General features: G+C 41.0%; 2 protein-coding genes across 4 annotated transcripts; one reads left to right on the forward strand and one right to left on the reverse strand.

Annotated features, from left to right (window-relative positions):
- Nucleotides 1-8,336: 8,336 nt before the first annotated feature.
- On the forward strand, nt 8,337-10,816 carry LOC134628919 (large ribosomal subunit protein uL4m-like). The gene is made up of 4 exons (XM_063475754.1): nt 8,337-9,514; nt 10,095-10,204; nt 10,319-10,392; nt 10,646-10,816. The coding sequence occupies exons 1-4, from the start codon at nt 9,506-9,508 to the stop codon at nt 10,720-10,722; spliced, it is 270 nt and encodes an 89-aa protein (XP_063331824.1). The 5' UTR covers nt 8,337-9,505; the 3' UTR covers nt 10,723-10,816.
- A 52-nt stretch (nt 10,817-10,868) lies between these two features.
- On the reverse strand, nt 10,869-18,051 carry hyls1 (HYLS1 centriolar and ciliogenesis associated). Of its 3 annotated transcripts, none has more exons than XM_063475751.1 (12): nt 17,905-18,051; nt 17,372-17,509; nt 16,553-16,672; nt 16,394-16,467; nt 15,976-16,178; nt 15,276-15,331; nt 13,069-13,238; nt 12,626-12,671; nt 12,490-12,544; nt 12,017-12,098; nt 11,775-11,801; nt 10,869-11,056 (listed from the first exon to the last, which is right to left on the reverse strand). In XM_063475751.1, exons 2-12 carry the CDS (start codon nt 17,469-17,471, stop codon nt 10,931-10,933), a joined length of 1,059 nt encoding a protein of 352 aa, XP_063331821.1. In that variant the 5' UTR covers nt 17,472-17,509; nt 17,905-18,051; the 3' UTR covers nt 10,869-10,930. The 3 variants fall into 3 exon arrangements, with proteins under 3 accessions (XP_063331821.1, XP_063331823.1, XP_063331820.1); XM_063475753.1 differs by having other exon boundaries at nt 17,372-17,525; XM_063475750.1 differs by lacking the exons at nt 15,276-15,331; nt 15,976-16,178; nt 16,394-16,467; ... (1 more) ...; nt 17,372-17,509; nt 17,905-18,051 and adding an exon at nt 13,868-14,818.
- Between the last annotated feature and the right edge of the window lie 890 nt (nt 18,052-18,941).

Below are 18,941 nucleotides of genomic sequence, written 5' to 3' on the forward strand. Positions count from 1 at the left end.
GCTATGTGTGTGTGTAACAGAATGCAGAAATCTAGTTTTTGAACATATTCCAACCCCCCAAAAAATACAAATTATGGAATTTTCTGCAACTGAATATTTCATTAATTTTGGTTGGTCTTCCTTGAGTTTGGCCTCATTGGCTCAGTGGGCATTATAACCTACAACTCTTGCACCAACTTTTGAACATAACAATGAAGCTGAAAAAATGTAGTTGTGCACCAGCATTGCAATTCCATTACTCTTTATCATGGCTTGGCCTTGGTGTGGTTTGCAAAGTGCTTCAGAAAGATGAGGAAATCTGTTTCTTGCACCCATCCTGATTTATTTCCACTACCAATACTTCCTACTGGTCCATCTCTGACAAAGTGGTCTTCATAATGTATGTGTGGGAACACAAACATTGGAGGAATTGTGTTGCCAATGGCATTAACCGCATAGGTGGCCAGTGAACCTCTCTCTGCTGATGTCGTTGTCCCAACTTGTTTAATATAAGTTAAAGTAATTGTGTGGTAAGTTGTAACATCTGCATTATTGTTACAACTAACCCAGACTGTTGCTGTTACCACTGACCCAGACTCCTATAGCCATGAACTAGCTAAGATTACAGCCAACGGCTAAAACATTAGCACTAAAGACCTACACAGAATATATCCCCATAGACATACAAATAACATAATTTAAGTTTGATGTGTTTAACTGCAAAGCAGATAATGCTATTAGAAATTGAAATAAAGTACAAAAACTTACTTTTTGGCATACAAATTACTTTTTTTCGTGTTAAATTCTCTGTGTTTGACAAAATGTGCTGATTTTTCACATGTGATGGAAGAACTGAATTGGGCATGCACAGGATGAATCACATAATTTGAAACGTAGCCCTGATTGGAGAAATTGGAAGTGTTACAACTGACCCACGTTACAACTATCCCCGGTCTCCCCTACTTCAGCTAGAATGAAAAAAAGACACAAAGCTGGAGTTATTCTGTGTCTTTGCTGCACAGCTGCCTCTTCTTCTCTCATTCTCCCCCCTTCCTCTCCTGTTGCTACTTCAATCATGAAACTAATCAATGATCAGCTGATCGGCTTTTCTCTTTTTTTGTTTATCGCCCACTTTGCGCCAGAAAGAAGAAACCAGCGGATGTCGCGTTAAACAACAGCAGCATGTTTAAGCTTGATCAGCTGTTGTTAGAATTTATTTAATATTACCTTCTAGTATCAGCTGATGTTTGCTGGAGCCACAGCTGTAAAAGCTGCTGGTCATTGGTCATGTCGATTTGGATATGTGGTGAGAAGGAAACATCAAGATGAAACCAGGAGATGTCCTTACTGAATCATCAGAGCTGAACAGGTGATGGAGAAACAGGTTTACCTTTTGGGTGACATGAATGAGTTAAAGTTATGAACTGTTTCTGAGAGACAAATAACACCAGGATCCTTTTCTACGTAGCTGACAGCTGGTAACTGTGCAGGGGCGGGTCTAGCAAAGTTTTGCCAGGGGGCCAGGTAGGGCATTAACAGGGAAAGGGGGGCACAAAGAAATACTTTCTTATTCTCATTTAAAATGTCTAGCTTTTATTAAATAATTATCTGAAGCTTACAACCAAAGTTTTTATCTGAAGTAAAATGTATAGAAATTATACATATACCAACAAGACAGTGTACATCACTGTCACAACTGTGTTTGTTTTCATTCAAAGGCTTTATGGCTTTAATACCTGGTGGGCCGGTCTTTAGTCAAAATGCCTGGGCTGTTTTTTTGTCCCAGTCCAGCCCTGGGCACGACACGCAGTGAATTAATCTGAGAAGGTGCATCAAAAAATAAATGGCCGCGCCAGCGGTGCACATCACAAATCAGCTCGCATAGACACGTTAGTTGTGCCGCTTCTTAATGATGGCATCTTAACTAACAACCCCAACTACCAGATTCAACTTGTAATTGGCTAAAAATAACTTAGCCTATTGGTGAGAGGGACGTTGTTAGCTTTCCACATTCTGACACTTCAAAAGCTTCAGGAGCTTTCCGCTCAGCACAGCATCAGCACCGCGGAAATACACAGATACATCCGTAGACTCAAGACACAATGCATTTTTGGGACTTTCAGGTGTATGGACCAATGTTTTATTTTCTGATCAAACCAGAAATCTTTAATGAGCAGCTCGATTTGTCTCGCATTAACTGGCTGAGTTAATGCCAGTTAATGCAACATCGAAGCAGCTGGAATCCATAGATGTGCATGTTTATGGAGCTTGCATTTTCACATGCTGGACATCACTACCTGACAAGTTTAACTGTCTTCAGAACTTTGCAGAGGCCTTGTTGACAGTGTTTGGCTCTACATATCTGTGTGAGCAGATTTTCTCTCACATGAGTGTCCTCAGGTAGCCGTCTGAATGCTGGAGACTCGGAGACCTGTGTCTCTGAGTGGGAGACCAGAGATCAGATTAACATGTGTGTCTCTGTATTAACAAATATGCCATATTGGCCCAGTTTATTTTTCTTATCATTGTTGTGAGGAGACTAGGGCTGCCACAATTAGTCGACTAGTCACGATTACGTCGACTATCAAAATCGTCGACGACTAATTTAATAGTCAACATGTCGTTTGAAGCTTTTACGTCTGTTACCCACCAGCTCGATAGCTAGCCGGGGTTCAAGGCTCACTAGAGCCCGTGAGAACACCGGACTCCTGGCAAATCGTTTTCAAACCCACCGCCGTCTTTCGCTACTCAGGTTAAACATGATGTATAAGTCACTTAGATAACTTAAAAATGTTATTGTTTGGCTTTTTTCAGTATTTTATTTGTTCCTGAGTAAATCGGTTTGGCTGAGATTAAAGTTATAGTTTTTACACAGCTGAATAAACGTCAAGCAGACAACTGATTATCAGAAGTGTGAGATGCTCCAGAATATACTCCGGTGTCCTATTAGATTTTAGATAGCATGGAGCAGACAGCTGAGTTTATTAAACTCCACCGAAACAATCTGCAGATTTCATTCAAATTTAATAAACTATCATCTTGTCTTTATTTTTAGTTAGCACATATCTTAAACACTTAAAGCTGTAAGCTAATGATAGTTATATAAGAGCAGATGCATGCTGGTGCAATAAGCTGTACGTTTTACGTCCAATGGATGCATGATCTGATTAGTCGACTAATCGCAAAAATAATCGGTGACTAGTCGACTATCAAAATAATCGTTTGTGGCAGCCCTAGAGGAGACCATAGATAGCATTTGCATTTTCTGTTGTACAGTTCATTTGCTGTTATGGAGTTCTTGTTATGGATAAAAGTGTCTTTTTTTTGTTTCAAAATAGCTGATAACTATTTGCTGATAGCTGCCAACATCTGCGAACAAATATAATTCTATAACGTGGTTCTATATAGTGTGTAACTGATAATATAGAGCGTTATTAAATTTATTGCTAATGCAATCATATGGCACACTGACTTCTGAGGAAATTTTAAATGGCACTCGTCATCAGAAAGGTTGCCTACCCCTGCACTAGACAAAGTCTATACAAACATCAAGCATTCTTACAGAGCTACTCCCCTCCCCCACATTGCTAACTCTGACCACTTGGCCATTATACTCACAGCAGCTTACAAACCCAGAGTGCAGCAGGACAAGCCAGTGGTCAGAGAAGTTAGAATTTGGCCACCAGAAGCAAATTCTGCACTGACAGACTGTTTTGCGACCACCCAGTGGGAAATCTTCAGAGAGGCTGCAACATTTAACAACGTTAGTGACCTCCAGAAATACTCTGTGTCTGTCATCGACAAAATTAATAAGTGTATAAATGATGTGACAGTGGTCAAAACCATCAAGAAGCAAGCCAACTAAAAACCATGGCTAACCGGAGAGGTTCGTTCTTTGCTGAGGGCTCGGAACAAAGCCTTTAAATCTGGGAATACTGCAGCTTATAGTCTAGCAAGAAAGATTTGTCAAAGGGGATTAAAGAAGTGAAGAGGCTGTATGCACAAAAACTGGACAGCCACTTCAGGTGCGACAAAGACCTACGATGGCTGTGGCAGGGTTTCCAACACATTACGGACTACAAGCCCCCTCCCCAGACGTTAAGGTGGAACAATTGTTCTCTACCAGACGAACTGAACAATTGTTATGCGCGGTTTGAGGCTAACAGTGAGGCACAAGGACTCCCACTGCCATCAGGTGACCAGGTTTTTCAGCTGTCTACAGCTGAGGTGAGGAAGGGCTTTGCCAGTGTCAACCCACGCAAAGCAGTGAGACCAGATAACATCCCTGGACGTGTTTTAAAGGACTTTGCAGAGCAGTTGAAAGAGGTTTTTGCAGACATCTTCAACATTTCGCTCAGACAGGGAGTTGTGCCAGCTTACCTTAAGAGGGCCACCATAATAACAGTCCCACAGAAAGTCAACCCGGCATGCTTGAGTTCTGGCCTGTTGCCCTCACACCAACTGTGAGTAAATGCTTCGAGCGGCTGGTCTTGAAGCACATCATGAACAGTCTCCCAACAGACCTGGATCCCCTTTAGTTCGCATACAGAACTAACCGATCTACAGAGGATCTATCTCCACCACACTCACGTTATGCTGTCAAACCTGGAGAGGAAGAACACCTATGCCAGAGTCCTTTTCATCACCTTTAGCTCAGCTTTTAACACGATCATTCCACAGCAGTTAGTGGAAAAGCTGATGCTTTTAGGCGTGGACCCAGCAACCTGCAACTGGGTTTTCAGCTTCCTGACAAAGCGGCAACAGACGGTCAAGGTGGGTAGCCACACATCAAAAACCATCTTAGTGAGTACAGGCTCTCCTCAGGGGTGTGTCCTGAGCCCACTGCTGTTCAGCCTGCTCACTCATGACTGTACGGCCAGATTCAGCACTAACCACATTGTGAAGTTCGCAGACGACACAACTGTGGTTGGTCTCATCACTGACAACGACGGGTCTGCCTATAGAATGGAAGTGGAGCAGCTTGAAGTGTGGTGTAGATCTCACAATCTCGCTCAATCGTCCAATCAATGTGGACAAAACAAAAGAGATGGTGATCGATTTCAGGAAGGCTGGCAGAGATCACCACACTGACGTCACCATAGATGGTGCTGCTGTGGAGGGTCAGCAGTGTCAAGTTCCTGGGTGTACACCTTGCTGATGACCTGTCCTTCTCCATTAACACAACAGCAGTTATCAAAAGAGCACAAAAGCGTCTCCACTCCCTGAGGAAACACAGAAAAGGAGGACTCTCCACACTTCACCACACAAATTTTTACAGTGGCACCACTGAAAACAGCCTGACACAAAGTTTTACATCTTGGTTTGGCAGCTGCAAGTCCTATGAGAAGCGACAATTCAATAGGATTGTTTGTACACACACACACACGTATATATATGTATATATATATGTAAGTATATGGTTATACTTATACTTATATATTTATAGGTTATACTCGGCACAGATGTTCCTGTACACTGTGCCGGCCACTTGGTTATGGCGTTCCATGTATGCCCTGCCTGCTAGCATCTTGCACCCTGCTGTTATGTGCTGGATTGTCTCAGGGGCATCTTTACACAGCCTGCACCTGGGGTCTTGCCTGGTGTGATAGACCCCAGCCTCTATGGATCTTGTACTCAGAGCTTGTTCTTGTGCTGCCATGATTAGTGCCTCTGTGCTGTCTTTCAGTCCAGCTTTGTCCAGCCACTGGTAGGATTTCTGGATATCAGCCACCTCCTCTATCTGCCGGTGGTACATACCGTGCAAGGGCCTGTCCTTCCATGATGGTTCCTCGTCTCCCTCCTCTTTCTTGGGTTTCTGCTGCCTGAGGTATTCACTGAGCACTCGGTCAGTTGGGGCCATCTTCCCAATGTATTCTTGGATGTTCGTTGTCTCATCCTGGACTGTGGTGCTGACACTCACCAGTCCCCGGCCCCCTTCCTTCCGCTTAGCGTACAGCCTCAGGGTGCTGGACTTGGGGTGAAACCCTCCATGCATGGTAAGGAGCTTTCTTGTCTTTATGTCAGTGGCTTCTATCTCCTCCTTTGGCCAGCCTATTACCCCAGCAGGGTACCTGATCACGGGCAGGGCGTAGGTGTTGATGGCCCGGATCTTGTTCTTACCGTTCAGCTGACTCCTCAGGACTTGCCTGACCCTCTGCAGGTACTTGGTGGTTGCAGCTTTTCTAGCGGCCTCTTCATGGTTCCCATTTGCCTGCGGGATCCCCAGGTACTTGTAACTGTCCTCTATGTCTGCAATGTTGCCTTCTGGTAGTTCAATTCCCTCAGTTCTGACTACCTTCCCTCTCTTTGTTACCATACGACTACACTTCTCCAGTCCGAACGACATTCCAATGTCATTGCTGTATAGCCTGGTAGTGTGGATCAGTGAATCGATGTCTTGTTCACTCTTGGCATACAGCTTGATATCATCCATGTACAGGAGGTGGCTGCTGACAACTGCTCCGTTCCGTAGTCGGTATCCGTAGCCAGTCTTGTTAATGATCTCACTGAGGGGGTTCAGGCCTATGCAGAACAGCAGTGGGGACAGAGCATCTCCTTGGTAGATCCTGCACTTGATGGTGACTTGTGCTATGGGCTTGGAGTTGGCCTCTAGTGTTGTACGCCACATCCCCATTGAGTTCCTGATGAAGGCTCTTAGGGTCCTGTTGATCTTGTACAATTCTAGGCATTCCAGTATCCAGCTGTGGGGCATTGAGTCATAGGCCTTCTTGTAATCAATCCAGGCAGTGCACAGGTTGGTCAGTCTGGTCTTGCAGTCTCGGCTGACTGTTCTGTCTACAAGTAGCTGGTGTTTTGCGCCTCTGGTATTCTTGCCAATCCCTTTCTGTGCCCCGCTCATGTATTGACCCATGTGCCTGTTCATCTTAGCCGATATGATGCCTGAGGAGCTTCCATGTAGTACTGAGGCAGGTTATTGGTCGGTAGTTGGATGGGACCGGTTCTTGGGGATCAGGACCGTCCGGCCTTCGGTTAGCCATTCCGGGTGTCTCTCATTAACTAGCAGCTGGTTCATTTGTGCTGCCAGACGCTCGTGGAGTGCAGTCAGCTTCTTCAGCCAGTAGGCGTGAACCATGTTGGGCCCTGGTGCTGTCCAACTCTTCATACTGGAGACCCTTTCTTGGATATCTGCCTCTTTTTCTTGTAAAAACCATCAACTTAGTCTTATCAACTGAGAATTTAAACCCCCATTTATATGACCACTGTTCTATTTCTGCGATTGCCCCCTGTACTTTCTTCACCAAAAAGTCTAACCGTCTACCTCTTGCCCACATTGCCCCATCGTCTGCAAAAAGTGAAAACCCCATCCCACCCTCTATGTTCCTAAACACATCATTAATCAGCAGTGAAAACAATAACGGGCTAACTATGCTTCCTTGTGGCGTTCCATTTTCTATTGACAAACTCTCCGAATAACTCCTCCCAATCCTTACTATTATTCGTCGGCCTTCCAAAAAATCCTTAACCCATCTGAACATTCGACCATTTATACCCATTTCCCTCATTTTTATTAACAGACCTTCCCTCCACATCATATCATATGCTTTCTCTATATCAAAAAAGACCGCCAGCACACTCTCCTTATTCACTTGTGCCTTCCTTATCTCATGTTCCAAACACAAAGCTGGATCCATTGTGCCCCTCCCTCTTCTAAAACCACTCTGATACTGAGCCAAATATCCCTTCTTTTCTACATAGAACACTAATCTGTCATTTATCATTCTCTCCATTATTTTGCAGACGTTGGATGTTAATGCTATTGGTCTGTAGTTTCCTGGTTTCGTATCTTCTTTCCCTGGTTTACGTATTGGTATTATCACTGCCTCCTTCCAGCTTTGTGGCAACTTCCCTCCCTCCCAAACTCTATTATACAGTTCTAGTAAAACTTCTTTAGCCGAGTCCCTCAAGTGACTTATCATCGTGTAACAAATCTGATCCTTTCCAGGTGCAGAAAGGTTAAATTTCCTAAGTGCCCGGTTCAGTTCCATAGGCATTGGTTGCTACTGAAAGCAAGAAATAAAGCCGGTCTGCGCTATGGGCTAAACCATTTCTTAATGGTGGAGGGGAGTAACACAATGGAATACATTCAGTTTTAGAATTTACATTTAGTGTTAGCTGTAGCTGGCTCAAAGTGTCAATGCTCTTATTTTAATAAACAACACTATCATATGCAAAACTAGGGTGGCACTATACAGTGGCTTGCAAAAGTATTCGCCCCCCTTGAACTTTCCCACATTTTGTCACATTACAGCCACAAAGATGAATCAATTTTATTGGAATTCCACGTGAAAGACCAATACAAAGTGGTGTACACGTGAGAAGTGGAACGAAAATCATACATGATTCCAAACATTTTTTAAAAATTAATAACTGAAAAGTGGGGTGTGCGTAATTATTCAGCCCCCTTTGGTCTGAGTGCAGTCAGTTGCCCATAGACATTGCCTGATGCGTGCTAATGAGTAAATAGAGTGCACCTGTGTGTAATCTAATGTCAGTACAAATATATTGGGAATATTGGGAGACAATATTGACAATTATTGACAAATATTGACAATATAAAGACAATATTGGGAGAATATTGGGAGCAACAACACCATGCAGTCCAAAGAACACAACAGACAGGTCAGGGATAAAGTTATTGAGAAATTTAAAGCAGGTTTAGGCTACAAAAAGATTTCCCAAGCCTTGAACATCCCACGGAGCACTGTTCGAGCGATCATTCAGAAATGGAAGGAGTATGGCACAACTGTAAACCTACCAAGACAAGGCCGTCCACCTAAACTCACAGGCCGAACAAGGAGAGCGCTGATCAGAAATGCAGCCAAGAGGCCCATGGTGACTCTGGATGAGCTGCAGAGATCTACAGCTCAGGTGGGGGAATCTGTCCATAGGACAACTATTAGTCGTGCACTGCACAAAGTTGGCCTTTATGGAAGAGTGGCAAGAAGAAAGCCATTGTTAACAGAAAACCATAAGAAGTCCTGTTTGCAGTTTGCCACAGGTGAATACTTTTGCAAGCCACTGTAGGTGGCAAGAGATCATTTTAGGGTGGCACATGCCACCCTTCTAGATCCGCCCCTACAATAAATCCCTGTACCCGTACAGCTGGAATCCCTGGAAACAGAAAGGTGGATGAGCTCGGCATGGAAGTATCTGATCACCCATATGGAGAGGAGATGCCTCTTTTTGATCTTATTGTAAAACTTCCGTGTTTTCATTTTTTCCGTGTCTGCTGTTTTCCCTCCTTTTTTCCAAATATAACTGAAAATGAACATCTCTGTTTCATAGTCCAGCGTGTGCTCGTCTCTGTGTCATGACTCCCAGAAACATGATCACCCTTCAGTGGGGTTGATCTGGAAGGATTCCCACGCTGGAGGCCAGTATGGTCTGACTGGTTCTGTTTCATTCAGGTGGGATGTCTCATGGACCCAAAGGTCCCACCAGTTACTACTACATGTTACCCATGAAAGTCTGAGTGCAAGGACTCAAAGTGGCACTGAGCTCCAAGATGGCTCAGGTAAGAGAAACCCCTTTGTTTCATCTGAAGAGCAAATACAGCTGCTAGTGATGTTAGAGGCTGATAACATCTGTAATAAGAGTTGTAAAAACATGCAGTGACATATGACGGTGTCCACAAGCAGTTTTTGTCACACACTTATCTCAAGCTCTTATTGCTGTTGTTATGATGTCACAGAGGCAATAACCCTTACAGTTATCTCACACATATGAATACAGAAGCCACACCCACCTATTGTTCAGACCCTTTGTTTGCAGTGGTTAGCCACTCAGAAGAAAGTTGGCTTAAAGAGGGGAGGAGATAAATCCACTTGTTTTAAATGGAGAATTTCTTCACCCTTTATGTTCTCATATCATTTCTTGATAGTATTTGGTTTGTAGCAGATCGGTGACACTGACGAACTTGTAAGTGTTCAAAAGAAAGAAAGAAAATCCTTTCTTTATCTGTGACACTATAATTAGAGCACATAACAAATGTGAGAATAGGATACATGATGACTTTAACTACATTATTACGTATCTGTAATATTTCTTGACAGCTGTATACTTCCCCCCCCCTTTTGAACTGCTTGCTGACACAGGATGATCTTCACATTGTGGACTCCCTGAACATCCCCACACCAGACTCTCAGTACCTGCTTGACCTCATCAGACACAGACACTGGGGAGAGTCTGTGTTAATAGTGGATGTGTGAGTATCTTTAGCAGCACATCTGTACAAATGATCAACTTTCAAATCTGTTTGAATCTCCACCACTGGACGCCCACTGTTGCTCAGTGCTCACGTTTTTGTTGTTGCTTTCAGAGGTGAAGACTTTTCTGAAAACATCCTTCAGGCCACGGCAAACTTGAAGACAGTAAACATCATTCCAGCAATCGGTGAGTTCACACTCAGTGATTTTTGTCTCTCTCTTAACTCCGTTTTAACAGATTAATTGATGGCAAAATGTATTATTTCTGTTCCTCCTTTCAAACAATATTTCATGCATTGATGTCTTTGAAGCACTGTGTCTATGGACCTCTAACATGCCAGTTTAATTAAACAGTTCTTAAAAAGCTCAGGGTTTTAAGTGTTCTATGTAACAAATCTCTTCTTTAAAACTCACACAGTTTGTCATATTTTCTCTCTCAGGTCTGAATGTCCACAGCATGCTGAAACATGAAGCCATCGTCCTGACTTTGGAAACGGTTAAGTTTCTGGCGCGATGAGCGTTACACGCCTCTCTACCCGTTTAAACTACCCTACTCTGACTTTCCTTAAAGAGTGACCTGTAGCATATTAACTGAGTTAAGTGAGTCACATTTTCTTTGTTTTTATTTTTTGTAACAAGAAAGTCAATAATAAATAACTCCAATGATAAAAAAAAAATGCAAAAGTTTAATAAAATATGTAAAAACAACATGCAGAGTGTAATCATTAGCTACATTTGTATGGAAGGAGACCACTGGCCAAATCATTCCTGATCTTCCAGCGAAGCGCTGACCGTTTCTTCTCTGTTGGCACGATGTAGGTGTTGGGTACGTAAACTCTCCGAGGTTTAGGCTGCAAAGACGAGGGGTAAACTGTTTAACCACTAAAGCTGATCACTTTCGGATGTTCTGAGTCTCCAACTGTGATCTATGCAACAGCAGGCTTAGAAATGTAAGCCACTTAAACAGTTGAGAGACGTTTTGTGTAGATTTTTGATCTCAGTTCTTTACACATCAAGTTAAAGGAAAATTTAGCTCTGTTTGGCATTTGACTGTTGTGTTTGTTACACGTGGTCAAAGAGATTCAAATAGAAATCTTACTCTGAACACAGTGCTACCTTTATTTACCCTTTAACACGTCTCAGAACATCCACACTCTCCTATAAACAGCTGCCCATTGTGTTCTTGGAAAATATTTGCAGAATGTGTAAAGATCCAAAGATAAGATCCAACCACAGAGGGTTAAGATTTTAAAGGATGGAGATAAAACAATAAACTCTTGTTTCAGACAAAATCTGAAATAAAGAGCTGCAGGTCATTGCACTGGGGACATTATATATTTTCATTTCTTACAAATTCATCCATGAGATAGATGTGCAATACCAGTCAAAAGGCTGGACACACCTTCTCATTTCATGTTTTTTATCTATTTTTACCATAATTTATTTTATGGTATGGTATACCATATATTTTATGTTTTGAGAGAGATTATCCAAAGTTTGTATTCACACAACTGGTGTACAAAAGGACAAATGAGAAATAGAAAAAAAAAAATCTGGAGAAATACTTACTGGTGGAGGCTGATATGTGAGCCGTTGCTGAAAAGAAAAACATACGCTCATAAGTACTTCCAATAAACATTGCTGCCCAGGACAATGAAACAAAACAGGAAGTTTATAAGTCAGATCATTCTATTACTGAGAAAGCGACGGTGTAATAACTTCATGTCTCATCCCACAAGAATGAAAACAAAGATGATTGAACATCTATGTGAGGACTGCTAACACTTGCCTATTGAAGTTATATTTTCTACCTTAATCTCTGAGCGCAGTGCCCTCCTGTCCTTCTCTCCTGAAAGTCTGAACATCTCCCAGAGCTGCTTGTACTGGAAATACCTGCAGACATAAGAAAACCCAGTGAGCAAACATGTAACCATCACATCAATGTGAACCTGATGGGTGTGATTCTACCAGACTGCTGCTGTATTAAGGAAGTACAAACAGAATGTTACAGAACTGTTATACAGCATGAGGGTAATCAATTAAAATTACTGTCCTTTATTTGGCATAATTACTGTCTAACTTACACTAACACAAGTTATAGGAAGTACTGAAGGGCTGTATGGAAGCATTAAGGTGCTGCACATGAGTCTTCTAATGGAAAATAAATTTATTAAGAAACCTATCAGGAGCCTCTAGAATCATAATTCCACATTATTTCAGGTGTGAGTGTCACACAGAAGTGGCAGTCCTTTTCATTTTTTAAACACTGCATTTTGTAACTTACTTGGCTACTGGGTCAGTCTTCTTTATGGTCTGTTGACTCATCACTGGCCGGATGACTGAAATGAAAATCCATGTGAGAAATTATCCAAAGTTCGGAGAAAGAAAAATCTTTATATTGTGCTTTATTGCCAGCTTACAGGACTTTGGTTTTGGCCTTATATCACCATCACTCTTAGTTCGAGTCTGCTTCCCCACAAAGAAAGACAAACAGAAGAAAAAAAGAAGGCATTACATCTTCAACTGTTATTAACAGAAGAAAATGTGTTAGTTTTATTAATATAATATAGCTATAGAGATAATATCGCATAAAATCGCAACAACAGTCTCCTCAAGGCACTTTGTATTGTAAACTAAGACCCTACAACAGGGTAAACCCATAGAGAGAGAGAACAGCAACAATCAAATGACCCCTTTATGAGCAAGCACTTGGTGACAGTGGGAAGGAAAAAAATCCCTTTTAACAGGATGAAACATCTGGCAGAACCAGGCTAAGGGAAGGGCAGCTATCCCCCCTCACCAGTTGGCAGAAGAGGAGCAAGATAGGACAGAAGACATAATCTTAAGAGACTACATTACCCACCATGCCTTTCATGTACGATTCAAAAGCGCTTAAAGACACTCTTTCACTCTCAAAGGTCTGAGTGTCGCTCTGATCGTCCAGGTCTTCATTGTCTGACTCAGGTGACTCCTGCTCAGGTGATGTGGCTAAATGAAGCTGAGCCAGTCTTTCTTCCAGACAGCTCGCTGTACCTGCAAACACAAATCACTAACCATCAGCAAACCCAACACTTTACTCTCAGCTACTTTAAAAGAGACATAGTTTGCTTATTTCCAACTCCATATTTGGATTCTTGGCAACTATGAAGAGAGTAGCAAAGTCTGTGTTAATACATGTAGAAATATTAAACTTTCCCTGTTAAAATTAGCAAATTTCCATATTTTTGCCACAATTCAAAATAATCCTTTTTTTTTTTCCTGATTGGCTGCCCCTCAAAGGGTTGAAAAAATGGCCTTGAAGTGAGCATTTGGATCAGTGAGAAGTATGTTAGAAAATAAGGGAAAGCATAATCAGCCTGCCCTTTTAAACTTTTCATATCAACACTAATTGAGAAGTCAATTTACAATTAATGTGATGTTGGAATTTAATACCTGCATTAAAAATGGACATCTTATATCAAGAAATCTAACTCTTTGAAAAATTGTTTTCATACAACATGGATTTATTTTTCTGAATATAAATTCAATAACCTTTTTTAAATGTCCAAACTGGGATGTAATTTATTATTCAAAGCTGACCTTTTTATGGCTAAATGCCCAACCAACCTCCTTACAGTAACAAGTATCATGACGTGCTGATTTAGAAGCTGGAAAACATTTACCCCTGTCCTGTCTGAGGTTTCCTTCCCACTCTGCACACATGTTGCCATACATCATGGTCGGGCTAATGTTCATTCTGGAGTCAATAAACTTGATGTCTTTGTTGCTCGAAGACTCGTCTGGATCTTCACACTCCACTTTTCCTCCGACATCTTTCTTGACATTATTGAACCCATGAAGGTCGTGCACCTCTATTTCTTGTTTTTGCTTCTCGCTCAGCAGGAACATGTCTTCAGCCTGAACAGTGCGATGCTGTTCTTTTGGTGCTTTCTTTTCAGATGCCGCATGTAGATCGCATTCCTCCTCACCTGCCTGCTTTTTCTTCTGTTCCGAATGCACTTCTGTGATGTGGATGATTTCTCTACAGCACACCACATTATCAAAACTCTTGCTGACCTTTAACACAGACAGTTCATTGAAGTCTGGCTTATGTGTAGGTTCAATAAGAAAGTCGCCAAAGCTGCTGAGTGACCGACTGTCCTCTTCGTCCTCTCTCATCTCAGACAGATCCCCCCGACTATCCTGATCAAACTCTGTTATGGTGTGGTCATCTCTGTACTCTGCTCCCTCCTGCCCCTCTGGTTTGTAGGTCCCGTAGCCAGAGGTCATCAGACTTGGTGCGTGACTATCTGGACTGCTACTACACCTTTCTTCTTCCTCCTCCTCATCATTATTTGTCTTATCCAAACTTTCCTTGCTGAAATTGCTCTGGTTGTTCAACCCACTCTTTACCTCCTCTGAAGCCCCCTGAAGTAAATCTTCTGCATCAGTGGCTGGTTTAGAGTCAATCATTCGCTCAATCTCATCCTCTTCTTCTTTCTCCTCATCTCCATCAGACCAAAAAGAGGAGGAGAGGGAATTCTTGTCATCTTCACTCTCTTGGTCTGACTGGGTGCTGCACATTTTGTACATGTTGAGTTTGCACTACAACTGAGGTGTATGGAGTGTGTGATCTGAGAAGGCACAAGACTTAAGGAAGTAGCTAAGAGGATTAGCTGAAGCCTCAAAAGCTTCTTCTCACTGGAACAACGCCCACTGATGCTGACCAAAAGGAATTACACTGCTGCGTTTACTCTTTAATGCTGCTTGTTTCAATAGTTGTTTCTTATTGTGAGACAATGAAGGCCAGGGTTCAACTATAAACATGAAACTTCGGATAAAACTTGTTGTGATCCATAAATACAAACTGGATGTCTTCAGCAGTACTCAGTCAATTTATTCTTTCTAATCTAGTTATAGTAAAGCTACCTAAAAAAAATCCCATTTTGATTAATAGTACACAGTACAATTGTACATTACAGCTTTGTGAAAACATAAAATCAAACATTATTACTTATTATTTTAGAACAATAAACCTTAAAGCAGATGATCAGAAGATATTACAGATCTTTGTCCATTAGTTTTTGTTACCTGAGTCTTCACTGTAGACTGATTCATCACAGACAAGTGACTGTCCTTTGTGTTTCCTGAGGGGGGGAAGCATAATTACAGTTGAAGACCTTCTCCATTTGGCACATCTGGAACAAGTCATCTCTCCACAATAAGTTGACTTGTTCCAGATGTGCCACAAATTCCCTGTTAGTGTTAACCAATGACGAAATGATATAAAAAGAGAAGAATATGTCAATGATAAAAAAAACAACTTAAATTTGAATATCGACCTGCAATATAAAGTGGAGATCGGTGTCAGAGATGATGAAAAACACGGGTTTTATTTCATATTTATTTAAAATCTTGGGCTAAACTGTAAATAAAGTTTACAATTTAAATAAACTGTAAAAAAATAAAACGGACTAATCCACACTTCAGACAGTAAGCACATAGGCCCATAAACCCATAGACTCTTTCACTCGTAAGCCATTAGTGGTTACAGAGCAGAATAACATGAAAAAAACAAACAAAAATAAACAAACAAACTTGTTCTTTGGTAATCAGAACAAAATTGTATCTGGAAAGCTGTTTCCTAGAAATGCATGAAATCCTACTCTTTACGTGCTTTTTTTATTAATACAAAGAAAAATCCAGAAGCTGCTAGTTGGAAAGACAAATAAAACTAAAATTAACTCTGGACAAACAAATGAAAAAATTAGCACACGATTCGTAAAACTACCTCAGAACTTTTCTCTTGATGAAGTGTCTCCCCTGGGTGTCTGGGGTAGATGTGTAGCTATCTGTCAGTGGTGAGTGGATGGTATCCTCAAGATCCTGCTCCACCTGAAGCCTGCTTGGAGCACCTGGAGGGAGCTTGAGCTTCTGGGCCACCGAGTGTTGAGCGTACGAGTCATAGTCTCCGTTATAACAGTTGATGAGCGTCTGGGTGTGACATTACATGCTTTTAATTTATTGCACATGCCTGACACCATTACAATTAAGACTATGTTTGTTGTCCAATCAAAGTAGTGCCACTCATGACATGATTTTATGTGGCAATACATTAACAGCATTTGGCTCAATAGAGCAATGAATGCAAGAATAAATGAATATAATATAAAAACATATCTTGTATGTTATGAGTCATTAATGCTTACCTTTCTAGCATGGTCTGTACTGCCTGCATGTAGGAAGAATGCTTCACCAGTGCCTTTAAAGCAGTGTGGACTAACTGTGGAGAAAAACAGAGCTCAAGTTAGATATTATTAAGTGTTATAAAAGTGAAATACTCAAAATCACAAAGTGAGTGCTCTGACCCTTTTCTTTGGTATAGGCAGGGGGACTTGGCTGAGGTGTAGTTGCCTGAGATTTGGCATTTATCTCATTTGATGAGGAAAGGCCTTTCCACTCCCCTCGTCGAACCAGCTCATCCAGATCTAATCACAAAAATGACAGTTTTCCCTCAATATTTACTGATTTACATGTCTGCAATCATTTCCTGTAATGCCTGTCATTTCCACATCTATTTCTATTATTACACTCTACCAGAGTAGCTCTGCATGATTCACAGTTCAAAATAATCCTTAACTATGCTATACTGTGCCTCTGTGCAGCCCCTCAGTTCATCCATAGTGTGAAACAACTGTTTAATTTCATCTCTCTTTAGGCTAACTTTGCTCTGATTAATTGCGCCTCAGAAACTGATGGTTTGAACAACACGTGTGCCCATAACTAGAGTTGTGCTCCTGACATAACCACATAAGGGAAATCCATTATCTAAGACAAGTTACACCCCCTACCCCAAAAAACAACCCAATTACTCAACTCTTTGAAACTCCTAAAGTCTGAGCTTTTTACTCACAGAGATTACTTACTGAACTCATTTTTTGAAACTTTGATTATGTTTAATATGAGTATATGACAGAAAATTACTGAGCTCATTATTTGAAACTTTTATTATGTTTAATATGAGTATATGACAGAAAATTAAGAAAAACAAGAGATCAATTCTTAGAATTAAATTTTTTTTAATATTCTCTTTAAATAATCAGTGCACAATAAATATATTAAACTGCAAAACAATATGGCAATGTGAGTTGGGAGGTTTAAGAAGGTTTGGTAGATATATGTTTAACCTTGTTTAAATTCACGCAGCCTGTGCTTTGGTATGTTTTTGTAGCCAAGGAGGGCTAACTGTTCTTGAATTTCCTCCTCTGAGAAATCCAGGTTGTCCATAATATTTCCAGCTTCCAGTCACTGATATGAAAACAGTCCTACATGAAAAAAAATCTATATCAAACACAAAGACAAAACCAGATATGCAGGATGCAAGATGTTATGTCATAAACAAAATGCTCTTTTGATACATGTAAAGCTTTTCAAACACGTTTTACGCATGCGCTTTTATCAAAGTGTTGGACAATGAGACACACTTTTGGTATGATTACTAGCTCAGTTGCAATTTTAACAAACAGTCTGTAGATCCTCTATAACAAATATCAAATACACCAAGAGTAAATACATAAGTCTAACATCTGCGTTGATTTCCCACTGTCCTAACGATAATTCAAAACAGATTTTATAACAGCTGTTAGCAAGCTTGGCTAGCCGTTCCCAACCAGACATAAAGAGAAACGATGTTTACTAATTTTAACTTGTCCGTTCTCACCTTCACACAAGCCGGTTAGGTGTTAGCGTGAACCCATCCTGCTAATGTTACCGGTGTAGTTTATCGAAGTAGTAGTTGCGCTTTATTGTTTGTACAGAGTTAAACACTCAGCACCAAGACAACGGCCTTAAAGCGCTTTGAAAATGACGCCTGCTAACGTCATTGACATAAACATCCGGTCTTTTTCTTCTTCGTTGTACTATTTAGCGATTGACGAGTCGACACATTACCACCTCCAACTGGACTGGAAAAGTACAACGACGATAATAAATAGTTCTCTTAAATCACATTAATTACCCTCCCAGATAGGAACGACAGGGCACGGTGTGTGTAACACTGTGAGAGGAAAATGTTAAAGTTGCTTTAAAAATATCTTAAAGTAAATGAGGAACTGATTTTGAGGTAGTATATTGCTGTTGTTTTTAGTTAAAATTGGATATTCAATCTAGTTTATCAATGTTGACGTTTTCATCAAATATTAGCAAAGACATTTGCACATCAGTAATATAGTATACTAATATGATTGTAATATATTGAAAATTATTTCTTTAGATGATGTAATTAAAGAAACATGATGGATTGACATTAGAACTGAACATTTACCATCCGTCCATTGAGCCATTTTCTTATGCTTATCTTTATGAGGGTTGCAGGGCTACTGGAGCATATCCCAAGTGCTATAGGGTGAGAGGCAGTTTCCTGCTTCCTGTACAGAATGTCAGTGTGTCGCAGGGCAAACACAGAGAGACAGACGGCCATATGCACTCACATGTACACCTATGGAGAATTTAGAATCACCAGTTAACCTAACCCCACTAATTAATGGTTAGTTAGTGGATTGAAATCTGAGACTTTCCATCTTAAATGCACATATTAAACAAATATGTAGGGCTGCTTTCTTCCATTTCAAGAGTCAAGATTGAAGATTCTTTATTTGTCACATGCATAGTTATACGAGAACAACACGTAGTGAAATGTGCCCTGAAAAGCTCCTTGACTGTGCAAAAAGAGAACTTAATAAACAGTAAGTGAATATG

This window comes from Pelmatolapia mariae, linkage group LG6, assembly GCF_036321145.2.
Source record: "Pelmatolapia mariae isolate MD_Pm_ZW linkage group LG6, Pm_UMD_F_2, whole genome shotgun sequence".
Lineage (NCBI taxonomy): Eukaryota > Metazoa > Chordata > Actinopteri > Cichliformes > Cichlidae > Pelmatolapia > Pelmatolapia mariae.